A 17911-nucleotide genomic window follows, 5' to 3' on the forward strand; every position below is an offset into this window, starting at 1 on the left:
CTCCTCTCGTCACTGTAGGCCCTGCTTGACAGACTCATGGTTCTTCACCCCCAATTGTGCCTGAGACTACTGTATAGGCCCCTATCTCTCTCTCTCTCTCTCTCTCTCTCTCTCTCTCTCTCTCTCTCTCTCTCTCTCTCTCTCTCTCTCTCTCTCTCTCTCTCTTTCTCTCCCTGTCTCTCTCGCTCTCTCTGGTTGTGTGTTTTAGCTTACATCAGCACCTGTAGTGTAGCTTTGCATCCCAAATGGACCCTATAGGGTGCCATTTGCAATGCTGGCAAGTAGTGTACAGTGCCTTCGGAAACTATTCAGACCCCTTGACTTTTCTCACATTTTGTTACGTTACGGCCTTATTCTAAAATGGATTAAATTGTGTGTCCCCCTCGTCAATCTACACACAATAGCTCATACGACACTTCAAATTTCACACACCTGTATTTGTGGAGTTTCTCCCATTCTTCTCTGCCGATCCCCTCAAGCTCTGTCAGGTTGGATGGGGAGCGTCGCTGCACAGATAGTCTCTCCAGAAATATTAGATCGGGTTCAAGTCCAGGCTTTGGCTGGGCCTCTCAAGGACATTCAGAGACACTTCTGCGTTGTCTTGGCTGTGTGCTTAGGGTCATTGTCCTGTTGGTGTCACGTCGGCTTCTGCTCTTCCCTCCCCTGGCGCTTGAGGGCGCCAGGCCGCCCTGCATCACGCAGTCCTGCCATCTATCATGCACACCTGCCTTCCCTCGTCACGCGCATCAACAATATTGGACTCACCTGGACTCATTCACCACATGTTTATTACCTCCCCTATATTTTCAGTTCCCCAGCTCTGTTCCCTGCTGCTGCATTCATTGTTTTTTGTCTGTATTACTCGTTTGCTGACGCTGTATTACTTGTTCCATGTCCGTTCTATGTTAAATGTTTGACTCCCCGTACCTGCTTCGTGTCTCCAGCGTAATTCCATGTGACAGTTGGAAGGTGAACCTTCACCCCAGTCTGAGGTCCTGAGCGCTATGGAGCAGGCTTTCATCAAGGATCTCTCTGTACTTTGCCCTGTTCATCTTTCCCTTGATCCTGACTGGTCTCCCAGTCCCTGCCACTGAAAAACATCCCCACAGCATGATGCTGCCACCACCATGCTTCACCGTGTTTCCTACAGATGGGACGCTTGGCATTCAGGCCAAGAGTTCAATCTTGGTTTCATCCGACCAGATAATCTTGTTTCTCATGGTCTGAGAGTCTTTAAGTGCCTTTTGGCCTTTTGGCATTGCTGTGACATGCACTGAGAACTGTGGGGCCTTATATAGATAGTCAAATGGCCATATCGCCCCCTAGTGGCCTCATGGGTGAAATGTTGTTAATAGTTTTCAGATTTTCATAATTACTAAACTTTTTTTTTTTTTTTCAGAACATCTGGTGATATGTCAAACAGTTTTGTTATAATTCAGTCTTCTGTGATGTATATAAAGTCTACTATTGGAACGCAAACTGAAAAAGTAATACATTTCTACACTATATCTGACATGGTACAGGTGTTTTCAATTTTTTAAGCCCATAACCATGTGTGTGAGGTGTATACTTTTGTTTCAAAGTAGATTTGTTTAAGACCACCAAGAAACACTCTGTGTGACGCTGATTTAGCCCACTGCAGTAAAAGGTTAAAGAACATTTTAAATCCTTGCTGCTTGGTTGATTGAAGTCTCCAATACTTTCCCACTCTGTAATAGCCCCCTTACCACATGCCCCTAGCCTCTTAAACTGATGCTTAAACTCAGTTGCAGGGTTCCTATTCCATTTCCATGGATAAAACAGGGACTATCTGAGAGCTATGGTCCAATGAGTATGTAACATTGTTAGGATGTACATGTGAGTCATTTAGCAGAAGCTCTTATTCAGAGCGACTTACAGGAGAAATTCAGGTTAAGTGCCTTGCTCAAAGGCACATCGACAGATGTTTCACCTCGTCAGCTCAGGGATTGAAACCTTTTGAGTTACTGGCCCAACGCTCTTAGCCGCTAGGTTACCCTCCGCCCGCTATGTAGACGGTGGTGCCTAGTTGCCGGCAGCTGCTGTACTGTGCGTGAGAGTGGGAAGCAAGACGAAGCATTAAACAGTATCAATTACCCCTGTCAAGTCCTCTCAGTTCTTCACAAGTGCATAGGGCATAGTTTAGGGGTTGATTTGGGATCGGGCCATTGTGTTTGAGATTGGGGGAGAAGCACTGTTTCTTTGAGGCTGTGTGCTGTTAACTGATCCTGTGTGTATTTCTACTGTACTCAGTGTCTCTCCAGTGGTCCTTCCAGTACCATCCAGTGCCAAATAACTACTGAGTCCGATCTCCCTCTAACCCCCCCTTTCTCAACCCTTTACTACTGTCAGTGTGTGGTTCTCTGTATATGACTGTATGTGACTCTCCTATTTTATTCTAATGCTGTGTGATAATGATAAGATGATTGTTGTCAAAACAAAATGACCTACATGTACATATTTACCTGTATTCTTTCTCTTGCGTTCCATTAGTTTGTCTGTCTTAGATTATATTGGAAATTATGCCTCAGCCAAGAGTGACAGACATGGAGAGACAATGTTAGAGGGGCCAGGGTAAGGTTCTACAAGTCTGTTGGGTATTTAATATGAACTTTTACAGGTTGTAACCTCTCTCCTTCCCTCCTTCTCCTGCTCCTCCTCCTCCTCCTGCTCCTCCTCCTCCTCCTGCTCCCTGGTCCCCTTCGCCGGTCTGTGTATTTGTATTGAATCAGTCGTGTGCTGTGGCAACACTTTTCTGCCTATTTCCCCCTTTGTCTTATGCCTCTCTCTCTCTCTCTCTCCTCTCTTTTTCTCTTGTTCTCTCTCAACCACAAGTTTCTTTGCAGGTACAAAGGAATTTGTCACATTTCTCCCGTCTGCGCTAAAATAACAGAAACAAACCCCTCCTCCCACAGTCTACCTTTTACTGCTACTAAAACACTACGCACATAAAACCTATACTAAACATTGACCTTCTCTCTCAATGTGTATACATATATAAATGCAATATTATACATGTATATACATGCATATAGATTTATGTGTGTATGTCAAGCAACTCTCCACCCAATGCCAGTCCTATTGCTCCAAGGGCTCTCGTCTGAGTCTCTTCTACCTTTAGAGAAATGTCTCACTACTTCTAACAGTTTGGAACCTCTTTTGCTTCTCTGTTTGTGTGTAGGTGTCTATAATCAGTCTGGTAGCTAATGCACTGGGCTACTCGGATCTAGGTCCTATTAAATCACTCAGGACACTAAGGGCCTTGAGACCCCTCAGAGCCTTGTCACGTTTTGAAGGGATGAGGGTAAGATCCAAAGCTTAGTAGCTAATCCTTACGCATGCCCATTCAACAGTATTAAAGCATGCTAGAAAGTGAAATATTATTTTAAAAAGTAACCAAACCATTTTTTTTTATGACAAAAACATTCCAAAATTAATTTATTGGGGGATTTTTTAAAATATAAACTTTAGGAAACGAGCCAAGACAAGAAGTCACCTTTCCATGCACACAAATATTTTACCATACTTCACATACTATTTATATATACACGTTGTGATGCAGCTGGGAGTGTGAAGTAATGTTGCATATTAATGCTACAAAGTGATACAGTAATACCATTAGAAACTATTTCCCTAGGTTTGATTCAATCTTTAAAAAATACATCTAAATACTAATTGATATTTTCTGAATTTCCACTATCTACAGGAATAAAAATAAAATAGAGAGTGGAACTAGAGGAATATGTCACAAAGCTGCCTCATCACATAAAAACAAAGCTGCCTCATCACATAAAAACAAAGCTGCCTCATCACATAAAAACAAAGCTGCCTCATCACATAAAAACAAAGCTGCCTCATCACATAAAAACAAAGCTGCCTCATCACATAAAAACAAAGCTGCCTCATCACATAAAAACAAAGCTGCCTCATCACATAAAAACAAAGCTGCCTCATCGCATAAAAACAAAGTTCCTCATCACATAAAAACATAGCTGTCTCATCACATAAAAACAAAGTTCCTCGTCACATAAAAACATAGCTGTCTCATCACATAAAAACATAGCTGTCTCATCACATAAAAACAAAGCTGCCTCATCACATAAAAACAAAGCAGCCTCATCACATAAAAACGAAGCAGCCTCATCACATAAAAACAAAGCAGCCACATCACATAAAAACAAAGCTGCCTCATCACATAAAAACAAAGCTGCCTCATCGCATAAATACAAAGTTCCTCATCACACAAAAACATAGTTGCCTCATCGCATAAAAACAAAGTTCCTCATCACATAAAAACATAGCTGTCTCATCACATAAAAACAAAGTTCCTCGTCACATAAAAACATAGCTGTCTCGTCACATAAAAACATAGCTGTCTCATCACATAAAAACAAAGCTGCCTCATCACATAAAAACAAAGCAGCCTCATCACATAAAAACGAAGCAGCCTCATCACATAAAAACAAAGCAGCCACATCACATAAAAACAAAGCAGCCTCATCACATAAAAACAAAGCTGCCTCATCACATAAAAACAAAGCAGCCTCATCACATAAAAACAAAGTTCCTCATCACATGAAAACAAAGTTCCTCATCACATAAAAACGAAGCAGCCTCATCACATAAAAACAAAGCAGCCTCATCACATAAAAACAAAGCTGCCTCATCACATAAAAACAAATCAGCCTCATCACATAAAAACGAAGCAGCCTCATCACATAAAAACAAAGCTGCATCATCACATAAAAACAAAGCTGGCTCATCACATAAAAACATAGCTGTCTCATCACATAAAAACAAAGCAGCCTCATCACATAAAAACAAAGCAGCCTCATCACATAAAAACAAAGCAGCCTCATCACATAAAAACAAAGCAGCCTCATCACATAAAAACAAAGCAGCCTCATCACATTAAAACAAAGCTGCCTCATCACATAAAAACAAAGCTGCCTCATCACATTAAAACAAAGCTGCCTCATCACATAAAAACAAAGCTGCCTCATCACATAAAAACAAAGCTGCCTCATCACATAAAAACAAAGCTGTCTCATCACATAAAAACACATTTTCTTTGGGCGGGGGGGTTAATGATTGGCTCGAGAGATAAGGTGAAATTATTATTAGTTAAAGCTCCATGTAAACCAAGCCAAACTACATACCATTTCATAGCCTGGTTCCTCTCTAGGTTTCTTCCTAGGTTTTGGCCTTTCTAGGGAGTTTTTCCTAGCCACCGTGCTTCTACACCTGCATTGCTTGCTGTTTGGCGTTTTAGGCTGGGTTTCTGTACAGCACTTTGAGATATCAGCTGATGTACGAAGGGCTATATAAATAAAATTTGATTGGTTGATTGATAAAGCATTTGAATAAACAATTCGCTGTTCATTTGGCCTGATTCTCAATCTCTGCTGCTTTGATTCTCAATTCCCCTACCACTACCTGCACCCCACATGGTTGTTGTCATCCTCCTCTATCTCTTTATCACATGTAGTCCTTTTCCATCTCCCCATCCTTAGACTGGTTTGAACTTACTACCCTCTCCACCTCAGTTTAGTCCTCCACCACCAACCTCCACCCCACCCTGCCTCTCCTCCTACCCTTCCACTGCTCACTCCATCCTGACCCAGTACATCTGCTGGGCCTGCAGCAGGTCTGTCTGTCTGCTCCTCTTTGTGTCCTGCTTGTCTTGGACTGAGAAAGGAACCACACATACACTCCACGCTCACATTGTTGTGGGTGTGGAATATTTGCTAAGCTTCTGCCTGTGTCTTTGTGATCATCACTTTGTGTTAAATGACTGAGATCTTTAAGGGCTGAATCGCAGAGATCGGTTAAGTCATGTCAGTTAGTTCAACGTAGACCAGACACCTGAAACTGCCAGTCCGCGGGCCAGATACGTCTTAAGTAAATGCGGACCAGATTCAGTATCTTAGCTTGTTTGTCTTCTTCCTAACCCTAAGTCAGAAGCTTAGGAAATATGCTGATAGGCTGCCATCTCACAAGGCATTACTGTCGCCATGTCATAACACGACACGTTGCATAGCAACCATACTGCAGGTTTTATAGAACTTCCTACTTCCTGCTTCCTATTGCCTTCCACTCCTGCTAGGTCGAAAATATACAGGTTAAGACAACTTCATCACAGATTTGGGACAATAGTTGCAAAGAGTTATGGGATATTTGAATCCCATTGTCTTAACCTTTGTCATCTTCAATCTAGCTTTTATTTCCTACTTCCTGCTTCCTGTTGCCTTCCATTCCCACAGGAAGTGAATCTGGGAGGCAACATTGTTTAGCACACCAGATCGCTCCCTTATATTGTATCTTAAATCTTATATTTTCTTTTAATAGAGGAGTGAGTTGGGTTGGGTGGGCAGCAGGGCCGATATTATATTAACCAATTAGGACAACAATAGTCTTTCTTAACCCCTAGACAGTCGCAGAGCATGTCTCCTCTTCCTCTTCATAATGTCCCAAAAATGACAGACCAGGTGTGGTAGACTAGACGTGTGCCATGCACCACTGTTAATACGCTACAGGAGAGGTTAGCTAGCTAATCATCAATTTGACTGACATTTCCATTCATACTGAAGTGCCCATCCATACAAATATCCACTTGCTAAAATATGACAATGACGTTGCAAATACGAGCTGATGACATCACAAAACCTTTTGGCCCTAGATAGGCTTTATGGTTGTTTACTACTATACTTATGAATGAGTCCACATCACCAAACGTTGACATGGCAGTCTGGTTTGTCCACTTTGCTCAGAGATGAGACTAGCGTAGAATTAGAAGGATTCTGTTTCTATGGCGGCTAGACTGGTCAAAATTCCAATATAATATTTTGGCGGAAAAAATCATGGTACATTCTTAAAGGAACGTTGTAGTTAAACATTGTGTTACCTCTATTAATGATCTCAATCAATGGGAGTGTGGTAGGAGGTGACGGTGGCCCAGTAGTCTAATACTTGTAGCAGTGAAAAAGCAAACACAATGTAATTAGATCCTGTCTGTACTTACTCACCAATTCAATACAATGTTGTCTACTTTATGTTCATCAATTGATTTGCCTATTTGTTTTTCTTTACCTAAAAGAAAGATTGACAAATCAAAGTGGTAAATAAATGGATAGGGAATTACGAGAATGGAGAGATGACACTGACAACCATAATAATGAAAGAGATTCTGGAGAGTTAGAATGTTGAGAACTCTTGCTGACTTGATCTTCCTGGCTGTGGTCATGGAAGGTTGTGATTGGAGGAGGCCAATGCAAGTCAACAGCTCTGAGAGAGCAGCATAACACAGCTTTCATTTGAATATATTGCTATGCTTAACATGCAATGATGCAATGGGCTGTTCCTACATACCTGAATGCCTGTAGTCACTTGTTAAATGCTTTATCTGTTACTATGCTGCTTTGTAGCCTCATTGTTACTTTTGAGCAATGCAATGTACAAGAATGACACAGTCGCCAAGTCATCCTCACACTTGTCTTACTACAGATTTTCTAATGAGCTTGCACTCTAGTCTTTGGTTGCATTTTAATGTTTAGTCACAAAATATTTGTTGTATTATTAACTTAAAATGTATTTATAAAAGACCTTCTAGCTGCATCATGTCAGACTTGCAGCAGACACATTAGCAGGAAACAGATCCTGAATTACAGACCAATCACACAGAGACCTCAGAACCATATAACAGATGTCTGAGTTCTTAGAACCTTAGAAGAGAGGTCTGAGTTCTTAGAACCTTAGAACAGAGGTCTTAGTTCTTAGAACAGATGTCTGAGTTCTTAGAACAGATGTCTGAGTTCTTAGAACCTTAGAACAGAGGTCTGAGTTCTTAGAACAGATGTCTGAGTTCTTAGAACCTTAGAACAGAGGTCTGAGTTCTTAGAACAGATGTCTGAGTTCTAACTCTACACAATCCATTCTTGACTGTTCTTAAATATTGTGTCCAAAGATACCCAAGTGTCAAATCCACTTGTCTGATAGATATACAGTATAATATATAGACAAGAAACCTTTTGGCCAGTTATCTCTCTATCCAAAACATTTCTCTATCGGTTTGTTTATCGATTTGAACGGTTCTTGAAATTGCACCACAATGCCATGTAACAACACGCATGTACTCAAATTGCCAATGCACATTATGAGCTTTTGAAAGCCATTTTCCCTCATTGTTTTGATAAGGTTTTTGATTTTTGATAAGGCATGAACCATTTTATTATATAATGCATGGCTAATATTACCTTGAACACTTTGAATCTTTGAAACAAGTCCAATTCTACCGCCTCAGCAAGTAGTTCATTCTCTCAGCATGTGTGCAGTGATGTGTTCTCCTACAGATGTAGGAACTTAATTCAAGCCCGTTTGCTACAGAAGGAAAATAATCCTGCAGTAACAAGAAATGTGGATTATAATTAATATAATTATTTTTGTAAGGATTGATACATTTTTCATTAAGACATATCAAGTCTGACATTTTAATTTGAAAATTACTATCTTTAGATGCCTTTTTAAACCTTCACTACAAGTTTGCATTTCCTGCCGTGCAGAACAATTCTCAGCAACAACAAAAAAAGTTTGAATTAAGATCCTACATCTGTATGTGAGAGGTGGGAGGTGTGATATTACTGTCATGATGCGGTATACTGCTAACTCTACGCATTGTGATCATTCCTCTCAAAAGGTAGCTTTCTCTTTACAGCTTCTGCATTTTTCATGACAGATTCTTACGTGTATTATTAGAGGTCCAAGCACAATGAATAGCCTATGTGCCTTATTTGTATTCTAAATCAGTTCAATTCAGCAAGATATTTTTATAATCTGTTTTTGGGTTACTCACACAGAAAGAAATTGGCACCCAACAACCTGAAGGTTCCCTTTGTGTATATGGTGTTTATCCAACCCCAGTGCCATAGCAGCCAATTAGCAGCCACTAACTCCATATTCCATAATCATTCAAGAGGAACAGTCAAAGGCCTGTACTTAACGCTTCCAATAATACACATACTGTAGAGAGGAGAGTACCGATGATGTCATCACTAACATGTTTAACTGTAAGAGAAGAGTGTACCTACATTTTAGGTTATGATAAAGACAGCCAGTTGTGCAAGTCATATTTTTCCAAGAACCAATGGGTAAATATCAAGAATTAAAATGCCCATTGAACAGCTCCCCTGACGGTAGCTTTAAGTAATCAATGCAGGGTCCTGCACATTGCTGAGAGAACACTGCTCCTGAAGCTCAGTCTGCACTCTATCTGCCTGTCTGTATACAAGGAGGGAATATGGCTCCACAAACCAAGTCTGTCAGCTAAAAACAGACGACATGCATGCTCAGCTCAGCCGTGCCTGACAGCTGCTGGTCTAGCGTTCAACCCCACAGTGAGCTAGCGTTCAACCCCACTATGCACCACGACACTGAGCTTAATGCACATCAGTGTATGAAAGGGCCGGTCGGTCCAGAGATAGAAGCTGTTAAGGGGGCTAGCCGTGGGTGTTATGGATGTGGGAAGCAGTCTATGGGTTGCGTCTCAAACAAATGGCACCCTATTCCCTATAAAGTGAACTACTTTCTAGCAGAAAGTGCACTGCTTTTTACCAGGGCCCACAGGGCTCTATCAGGGTCTATAGGGCTCTGGTCAAAGTAATGCACTATACATTATAGAGAATGGGGAGCCATTTAGGATGGATAAAACTGCTTTCCATTGCATCACGTCTGGGTGCGTCTGGGTGGGAGGTGTTTTAGGAAAAGGGACAAGGGGAGGGAGGGAGGGTGGTGAATGTTTGGGAGAAGATGAGGATGCATACTGGCATGGCAAAACAGTTGTGGTTCAATTAGTTTAAGACAGTTCTATGATCTCAAAAGGAAAGTGGGGTGTCTGTCTGTCTGTCTGTCTGTCTGTCTGTCTGTCTGTATGCGCAGACCCCTTGGGTAGTCCTAGTCGTGTTCTCAATCAGATCAAATACAATTAATTCTAATTATAACAGAACTGATAATACTCTTTCACTGTTATACTACATGTTACTATACTATATTATACTTGTACTATAATAATGATGTACTATACTGTACTGTACTACAGTATACACAAACATACTAAAAATGATATTCTAATTCTAAACAGTACTATAGTACTATACTTTATACAACGTTATGTATCATAATAACGTTAAAACACCATTTGTAATATGACTCGATAATGGAACATAGTACATGTCAAATGAGTTTTTGCTGCCACTTTCTCCTTTATGATGCCATGACAGTATGCATCTGCTCTGAGGGGGGTTGATAGGTATCATCATGGAGTATGTCACACTGTCCTGTCCTCCTGTCTCCCCTGTCTAGGTTGTAGTCAACGCCCTGGTGGGAGCCATCCCCTCCATTATGAATGTGTTGCTGGTTTGCCTCATCTTTTGGCTGATTTTCAGTATCATGGGAGTCAACTTGTTTGCGGGCAAGTATTACTACTGTTTCAACCAGACAGCAGAGGAGTACTTTGAGGCCAGAGAGGTCAACAACAAGACACAGTGCCTGGCCCTCATTGAACAGAACTTCACTGAGGTCAGGTGGAAGAATGTCAAGATCAACTTTGACAATGTTGGCGCAGGATACCTGGCTCTGCTTCAAGTGGTGAGCCTCTCTCTCTCTCCCTCTCTCTCTCTCTCTCTCTCTCTCTCTCTCTCTCTCTCTCTCTCTCTCTCTCTCTCTCTCTCTCTCTCTCTCTCCCTCTCTCTCTCTCTCTCTCTCTCTCTCTCTCTCTCTCTCTCTCTCTCTCTCTCTCCCTCTCTCTCTCTCTCTCTCCCTCTCTCTCTCTCTCTCTCTCTCTCTTGCTCTCTCTCTTTAACTCTCTAACTCTCTCTCTCTCTCTCTCTGTCTCTCTCTGTCTCTCTCTAACTCTTTCTCTCCCTCTCTCTCTCTTCTCTCTCTCTCTCTCTCTCTCTCTCTCTCTCTCTCTCTAACTCTCTATCTCTCTCTCTCTTCTCTCTCTCTCTATATATATATATATATATAACTCTCTCTCTATATATATATATATAACTCTCTTTCTCTCTCTCTCTATATATATATATATAACTCCCTCTCTCTCTATATATATATATATATATATATATATATATATATATATATATATATATATATATATATATATATATATATATATATATATATATATAAAAACTCTCCCTCTGTTTTTCCACATGCACATTTCTATTTTTCCACGTGCACATTTCTTTCCATGAACAAGCCCTTCTCCAGGACACATCAGATTTAGGTTTGAAATGTAAATGTTTGGTATTTTGAATATTCTAAGTTAATCGGATCACTTTGTCTCCAAAGGCAACATTCAAAGGCTGGATGGACATCATGTACGCAGCCATAGACTCCAGAAGGGTGGAGGACCAGCCCATCTATGAAGACAACATCTACATGTATATCTACTTCGTCATCTTCATCATCTTTGGATCCTTCTTCACCCTCAACCTCTTCATCGGTGTCATCATTGACAACTTCAACCAACAGAAGAAAAAGATAAGACCTATTTTCTTACCTCCTCTCCTCCTCCTCCCCTGTCTCTTTTTGCTAAATTCTATAGCATATTATACGCCTTGTTGTAAAACATCAAGGCTCATACATGCCAATAACAAGTTTTAAAGCATTATTCCTGTATATAAAGTGTTACGTTCAATGACATTTGAAAGCAAGGTTGTGGTCTATTCCATTTAAATTCCAGTCAGGAAGTACACTGAAATTCCAATTCCAATTCACTTCAATGCTTGTCAATTAGGAAAATGTGGACTTTTCTTATGTGGAGATACTTTCTTATTGACTGAAATTGAAATGGAAATGACCTCAACCCTGTTTGAAAGTAAAACAGTTGAATGTTTGAATACTGCTCTGAACATAGAAGTGCAGCATACAATAATGGTCTATTGTATTATGGGTTGGGGTTGGGTTTGGGGTTAGGGCTGGGCTCAGTTGTTAGGGATGGGGTTGGGGTTGGGGTTGGGGTTGGGTTTGGGATTGTGGTTGGGGTTGGGGTTGGGGTTAGGGCTGGGCTCAGTTGTTAGGGATGGGGTTGGGGTTGAGGTTGAGGTTGGGGTTGGGGTTGGGGTTAGGGCTGGGCTCAGTTGTTAGGGATGGGGTTGGGGTTGAGGTTGGGGTTGGGGTTAGGGTTGGGGTTGGGGTTAGGGCTGGGCTCAGTTGTTAGGGATGGGGTTGGGTTTGGGATTGGGGTTAGGGTTGGGGTTGGGGTTAGGGCTGGGCTCAGTTGTTAGGGATGGGGTTGGGGTTAGGGCTCATTTGTTAGGGATGGGGTTAGGGTTGGAGTTAGGGTTGGGCTCATTTGTTAGGGATGGGGTTGGGGTTAGGGTTGGAGTTAGGGTTGGGCTCATTTGTTAGGGATGGGGTTGGGGTTAGGGTTGGGGTTAGGGTTGGGCTCATTTGTTAGGGATGGGGATGGGGTTAGGGCTGGGCTCATTTGTTAGGGATGGCGTTGGGGTTAGGGTTGGGGTTAGGGTTGGGCTCATTTGTTAGGGATCGGGTCAGGGTTGCGGTTGGGGTCGGGGTTAGGGTTGGGCTCATTTGTTAGGGATGGGGTTGGGGTTAGAGTTGGGGTTAGGGTTGGGCTCATTTGTTAGGGATGGGGTCGGGGTTGAGGTTGGGGTTGGGGTTAGGGTTGAGGTTGGGGTTAGGTTTGGGATTGGGGTTAGGGTTGGGGTTGGGGTTAGGGGTTGTTAGGGATGGGGTTGGGGTTAGGGCTGGGCTCATTTGTTAGGCATGGAGTTGGGGTTAGGGTTGGGGTTAGGGTTGGGCTCATTTGTTAGGGATGGGGTTGGGGTTAGAGTTAGGGTTAGGGTTGGGCTCATTTGTTAGGGATGGGGTTGGGGTTAGGGTTGGGGTTAGGGTTGGGCTCATTTGTTAGGGATGGGGATGGGGTTAGGGCTGGGCTCATTTGTTAGGGAGGCGTTGGGGTTAGGGTTGGGGTTAGGGTTGGGCTCATTTGTTAGGGATCGGGTCAGGGTTGCGGGGGGTTGGGGTTAGGGTTGGGCTCATTTGTTAGGGATGGGGTTGGGGTTAGAGGGGGTTGGGGGCTCATTTGTTAGGGATGGGGTCAGGTTTGTTAGGGAGGTTGGGGTTAGGTTTGGGATTGGGGTTAGGGTTGGGGTTAGGGCTGGGCTCATTGTTAGGGATGGGGTTGGGGTTGGGGTTAGGGCTGGGCTCATTTGTTAGGCATGGGGTTAGGGTTGGGGTTAGGGTTGGGCTCATTTGTTAGGGATGGGGTTGGGGTTGGAGTTAGGGTTAGGGTTGGGCTCATTTGTTAGGGGGTTAGGGTTGGGGTTAGGGTTGGGCTCATTTGTTAGGGATGGGGGGTTGGGGTTAGGGCTGGGCTCATTTGTTAGGGATGGCGTTGGGGTTAGGGTTGGGGTTAGGGTTGGGCTCATTTGTTAGGGATGGGGTTGGGGTTGAGGGGGGTTGGGGGGATTGGGGTTAGGGTTGGGGTTGGGGTTAGGGCTGGGCTCATTTGTTAGGGATGGGGTAGGGATGGGCTCATTTGTTAGGGATGGGGTTGAGGTTGAGGTTGGGGTTGGGGTTGGGATTGGGATTGTTAGGGGGGTTGGGGTCAGGGCTCATTTGTTAGGCATGGGGTTGGGGTTAGGGTTGGGCTCATTTGTTAGGGATGGGGTTGGGGTTAGGGTTGGAGTTAGGGTTGGGCTCATTTGTTAGGGATGGGGTTGGGGTTAGGGTTGGGTTAGGGTTGGGCTTATTTGTTGGGGATGGGGTTGGGGTTAGGGTTGGGCTCATTTGTTAGGGATGGGGATGGGGTTAGGGGGCTTTTGTTAGGGATGGGTTGGGGTTAGGCAGGGTTGGGCTCATTTGTTAGGGATCGGGTTGGGGTTAGGGTTGGGGTTGGGCTCATTTGTTAGGGATGGGGTTTGGGGTTGGGGTTAGGGTTGAGGTTGGGGTTAGGTTTGGGATTGGGGTTAGGGTTGGGGTTAGGGCTGGGCTCAGTTGTTAGGGATGGGGCTGGGCTCATTTGTTAGGGATGGGGTTGGGGTTGGAGTTAGGGTTAGGGTTGGGCTCATTTGTTAGGGATGGGGTTGGGGTTAGGTTTGGAGTTAGGGTTAGGGTTGGGCTCATTTGTTAGGGATGGGGTTGGGGTTAGGGTTGGGGTTAGGGTTGGGCTCATTTGTTAGGGATGGGGATGGGGTTAGGGCTGGGCTCATTTGTTAGGGATGGCGTTGGGGTTAGGGTTGGGGTTAGGGTTGGGCTCAGTTGTTAGGGATCGGGTCAGGGTTGCGGTTGGGGTTGGGGTTAGGGTTGGGCTCATTTGTTAGGGATGGGGTTGGGGTTAGAGTTGGGGTTAGGGTTGGGCTCATTTGTTAGGGATGGGGTCGAGGTTGGGGTTGGGGTTAGGGTTGAGGTTGGGGTTAGGTTTGGGATTGGGGTTAGGGTTGGGGTTGGAGTTAGGGCTGGGCTCAGTTGTTAGGGATGGGGTTGGGGTTAGGGCTGGGCTCATTTGTTAGGCATGGGGTTGGGGTTAGGGTTGGGGTTAGGGTTGGGCTCATTTGTTAGGGATGGGGTTGGGGTTGGGGTTAGGGTTGGGCTCATTTGTTAGGGATGGGGTTGGGGTTGGGGTTAGGGTTGAGGTTGGGGTCATTTGGGATTAGGGTTGGGGTTGGATTAGGGCTGGGCTCAGTTGTTAGGGATGGGGTTGGGGTTAGGGCTGGGCTTTTGTTAGGCATGGGGTTGGGGTTAGGGTTGGGGTTAGGGTTGGGCTCATTTGTTAGGGATGGGGTTGGGGTTAGGGTTGGGGTTAGGGTTGGGCTCATTTGTTAGGGATGGGGTTGGGGTTGGGGTTAGGGCTCATTTGTTAGGGATGGCGTTGGGGTTATGGTTGGGGTTAGGGTTGGGCTCATTTGTTAGGGATCGGGTCAGGGTTGCGGTTGGGGTTGGGGTTAGGGTTGGGCTCATTTGTTAGGGATGGGGTTGGGGTTGAGGTTGGGGTTGGGGTTAGGGTTGGGCTCTTTTGTTAGTTTGTTAGGGATGGGGTTGGGGTTGGGGTTAGGGTTGGGCTCATTTGTTAGGGATGGGGTTGGGGTTGGGGTTGGGGTTAGGGTTGGGCTCATTTGTTAGGGATGGGGTTGGGGTTGGTTGTAACCAAATGTGTGTGTCCCTATTCTTTAGGGTTATGGAAGCATTTCCCAAACTCGTTCCTCAGACCCCAAGTGGTCCACGTTTTGGGTTTTGCTCCAGCACTACACAGCTGATTTAAATGATCAAAGCTTGACCTTGAGTAGATTTTTTGAATCAGCTGTGTAGTGCTGGAGCAAAAACCACTAAACATACACCACTTAGGGTCCCCAGGACTGAGTTTGGGAACCAAGGGTTAGTTAGGGTTAGGGTTGGTTGTAACCAAATGTTTGTGTGTCCCTTTACTTTGGAGGTCAGGACATCTTCATGACAGAGGAACAGAAGAAGTACTACAACGCCATGAAGAAACTGGGTTCAAAGAAGCCCCAGAAACCCATTCCCAGACCACAGGTTGGCTGTTGCTCCCGGCCTTTTTTAGCCTGGCTTTTTCATGCACTTTATTGGCAGTAAAAATCACTCCATATTTGTTTATCCAGCTCCACACTTAGAGTGTGGGACCAGGCTAGGTCTGTATGGTGTGGAACACTGCCACACATATGAGGCTGCTGAGGGGAGAACGGCTCATAATAATGGCCGAAATGGAGTATGTGGAATCTCACCAAAAACATGGAAACCAAGGAAACCATGGGTTTGATGTACTTTATACCATTCCATATCTCCACTCCAGCTATTTCCACGAGCCCGTCCTCCCCAATTAAGGTACCACCAACCTCCTGTGCTGCCACAACATATTGAAATCAGTATTTTCAGTATTTCATGCTTAACGTAGCACTGTGTATTATGTTAACACTGAAATGCTGAAATATGAATTTCAATCCATTGTGGCAGTTTTTCCCTTCGATTAACAAAATGTGTGTTTTTGATGTTGTTGTTCTCGTGTCTGTGTGTTTGTGTCTGCATGAGTACATGTGTGTGTGTGTGTGTGTGTGTGTGTGTGTGTGTGTGTGTGTGTGTGTGTGTGTGTGTGTGTGTGTGTGTGTGTGTGTGTGTGTGTGTGTGTGTGTGTGTGTGTGTGTGTGTGTCTGCATGTGTACGTGTGTGTGTGTGTCTCTGCATGCGTACTTGTGTGTGTGTATGTGTGTGTACGTGTGTATACGTGTGTGTGTGTGTGTGTGTGTGTGTGTGTGTGTGTGTGTGTGTGTGTGTGTGTGTGTGTGTGTGTGTGTGTGTGTGTGTGTGTGTGTGTGTGTGTGTGTGTGTGTGTGTGTGTGTGTACGTGTGTGTGTGTACGTGTGTGTGTGTACGTGTGTGTGTGTGTGTGTGTGTCTCTGCATGCGTACTTGTGTGTGTGCATGGTGCCTTGTTGTTGTCTCCTTGTCTCCACAGAACAAGATCCAAGGGTTGGTGTTTGACTTTGTGACCCAGCAAGTCTTCGACATCTCCATTATGATGTTGATCTGCCTCAACATGGTCACCATGATGGTGGAGACAGACGACCAGTCGGACGAGACGGAGAACATCCTCTATTGGGTCAACTTCATCTTCATCGTGGCATTCACCACCGAGTTCGTCCTGAAACTCTTCGCCCTGCGCCACTACTACTTCACCAATGGCTGGAACGTGTTCGACACGGTCGTCGTCGTCCTGTCCATCGCGGGTGAGGGGAGTGGGGCTGAGTCTAAAGTGGCACCCTCTTCCTTATTTAGTGCACTACTTTTTGACCAGGACTCATAGGACTCTGGTCAAATGTAGGTCACTGTTTTGGGAATAGGGTGCCATTTTGGGCACATACTGTACAAAACCATGGTCATAGAAAGCCTCCATAGACTCAGCCAGACTTTGGTTTATCTACTGAGTACTCTTTTTTAAATGTTACGTTTATTTAACTAGGCAAGTCAATTAAAAACAAATTCTCATTTACAATGACGGCCTACACTAGCCAAATCCGGACGACGCTGGGTCAATTGTGCACCGCCTTATGGGACTCCCAATCACGGCCGGTTGTGATACAGGGTGTCTGTAGTGATGCCTCTAGCACTAAGATGCTGTTCCTTAGACTGCTATGCCACTCGGGAGTATAGACAGTGTATCTTTCATACACAGTATATTTGGGATTTCAGAAAGCAGCTTTCCTATCAAACAGATCAATAAATTACAGGTCTTGGATCTTACTTCGATCACTCCTTTGTTGCTAAAAATTTTCCTGCACCACAGGAAATGCAGATAAGCTTTGTGATTTACATAAATTCACTGAAAACCCACACTAACACACGGTTATATTAACTGACTTGCCTAGTTAAATAAAGGTCAAATAAAATAGCCTACCGCATACAAATGGCAGAAACACATACAACAAAACTGATTTAGATGTCTTTGGTACATAATTGGTCTAGCCTATACTGCAAAATGTAACTAATTTGAGTAATCGCCTTTGGGTGTGGACTGTATTATTATGCATACTGGATGGACTGGTTACCTGATGCTACGCTCCAAAATGAGTCTGGGAGAGAACGTATAGCCCAAGGCAATGCTGTTGGTTCATTGATTATGCAGGGCAGCTTACAGTTAGCCTACAATTAGTGCATTTGTATTTTATTTTGAATAGTCTAGTAATTAATTGGGTGACACATTACCTTTAGCTATACAGAATATCTCAGCACCGTGCGTTTCCATCTCCTCCTCTCTGCCCTTTAACCTTTCTCGAACGCGCAGACGACCTGTCAAATAATTTTGTGAAATATGTTTAGTTGCAAAAACATATTACTATTGATGTTCCCGAACAGGTTTAATT

The 17911-nt window shown here is 44.0% G+C and overlaps 1 protein-coding gene across 8 annotated transcripts in view; it reads left to right on the plus strand.

Moving 5' to 3' along the window:
• The window catches only part of LOC118372332 (sodium channel protein type 8 subunit alpha-like), a 202394-nt gene that overhangs the window by 172323 nt on the left and 12160 nt on the right, over positions 1–17911 (plus strand). For 7 of the 8 annotated variants that reach the window (XM_052484813.1, XM_052484812.1, XM_052484811.1 and 4 more), the window contains 5 exons: positions 3200–3322; positions 10372–10656; positions 11365–11556; positions 15466–15570; positions 16507–16777. In XM_052484813.1, coding sequence (XP_052340773.1) covers positions 3200–3322; positions 10372–10656; positions 11365–11556; positions 15466–15570; positions 16507–16777 — 976 coding nt within the window. The remainder of the gene's footprint in view (positions 1–3199; positions 3323–10371; positions 10657–11364; positions 11557–15465; positions 15571–16506; positions 16778–17911) is intronic. The other variant, XM_052484816.1, reaches the window with a different exon arrangement.

The sequence above is a fragment of the Oncorhynchus keta genome, chromosome 28, assembly GCF_023373465.1.
Source record: "Oncorhynchus keta strain PuntledgeMale-10-30-2019 chromosome 28, Oket_V2, whole genome shotgun sequence".
NCBI classification, from domain to species: Eukaryota; Metazoa; Chordata; class Actinopteri; order Salmoniformes; family Salmonidae; genus Oncorhynchus; species Oncorhynchus keta.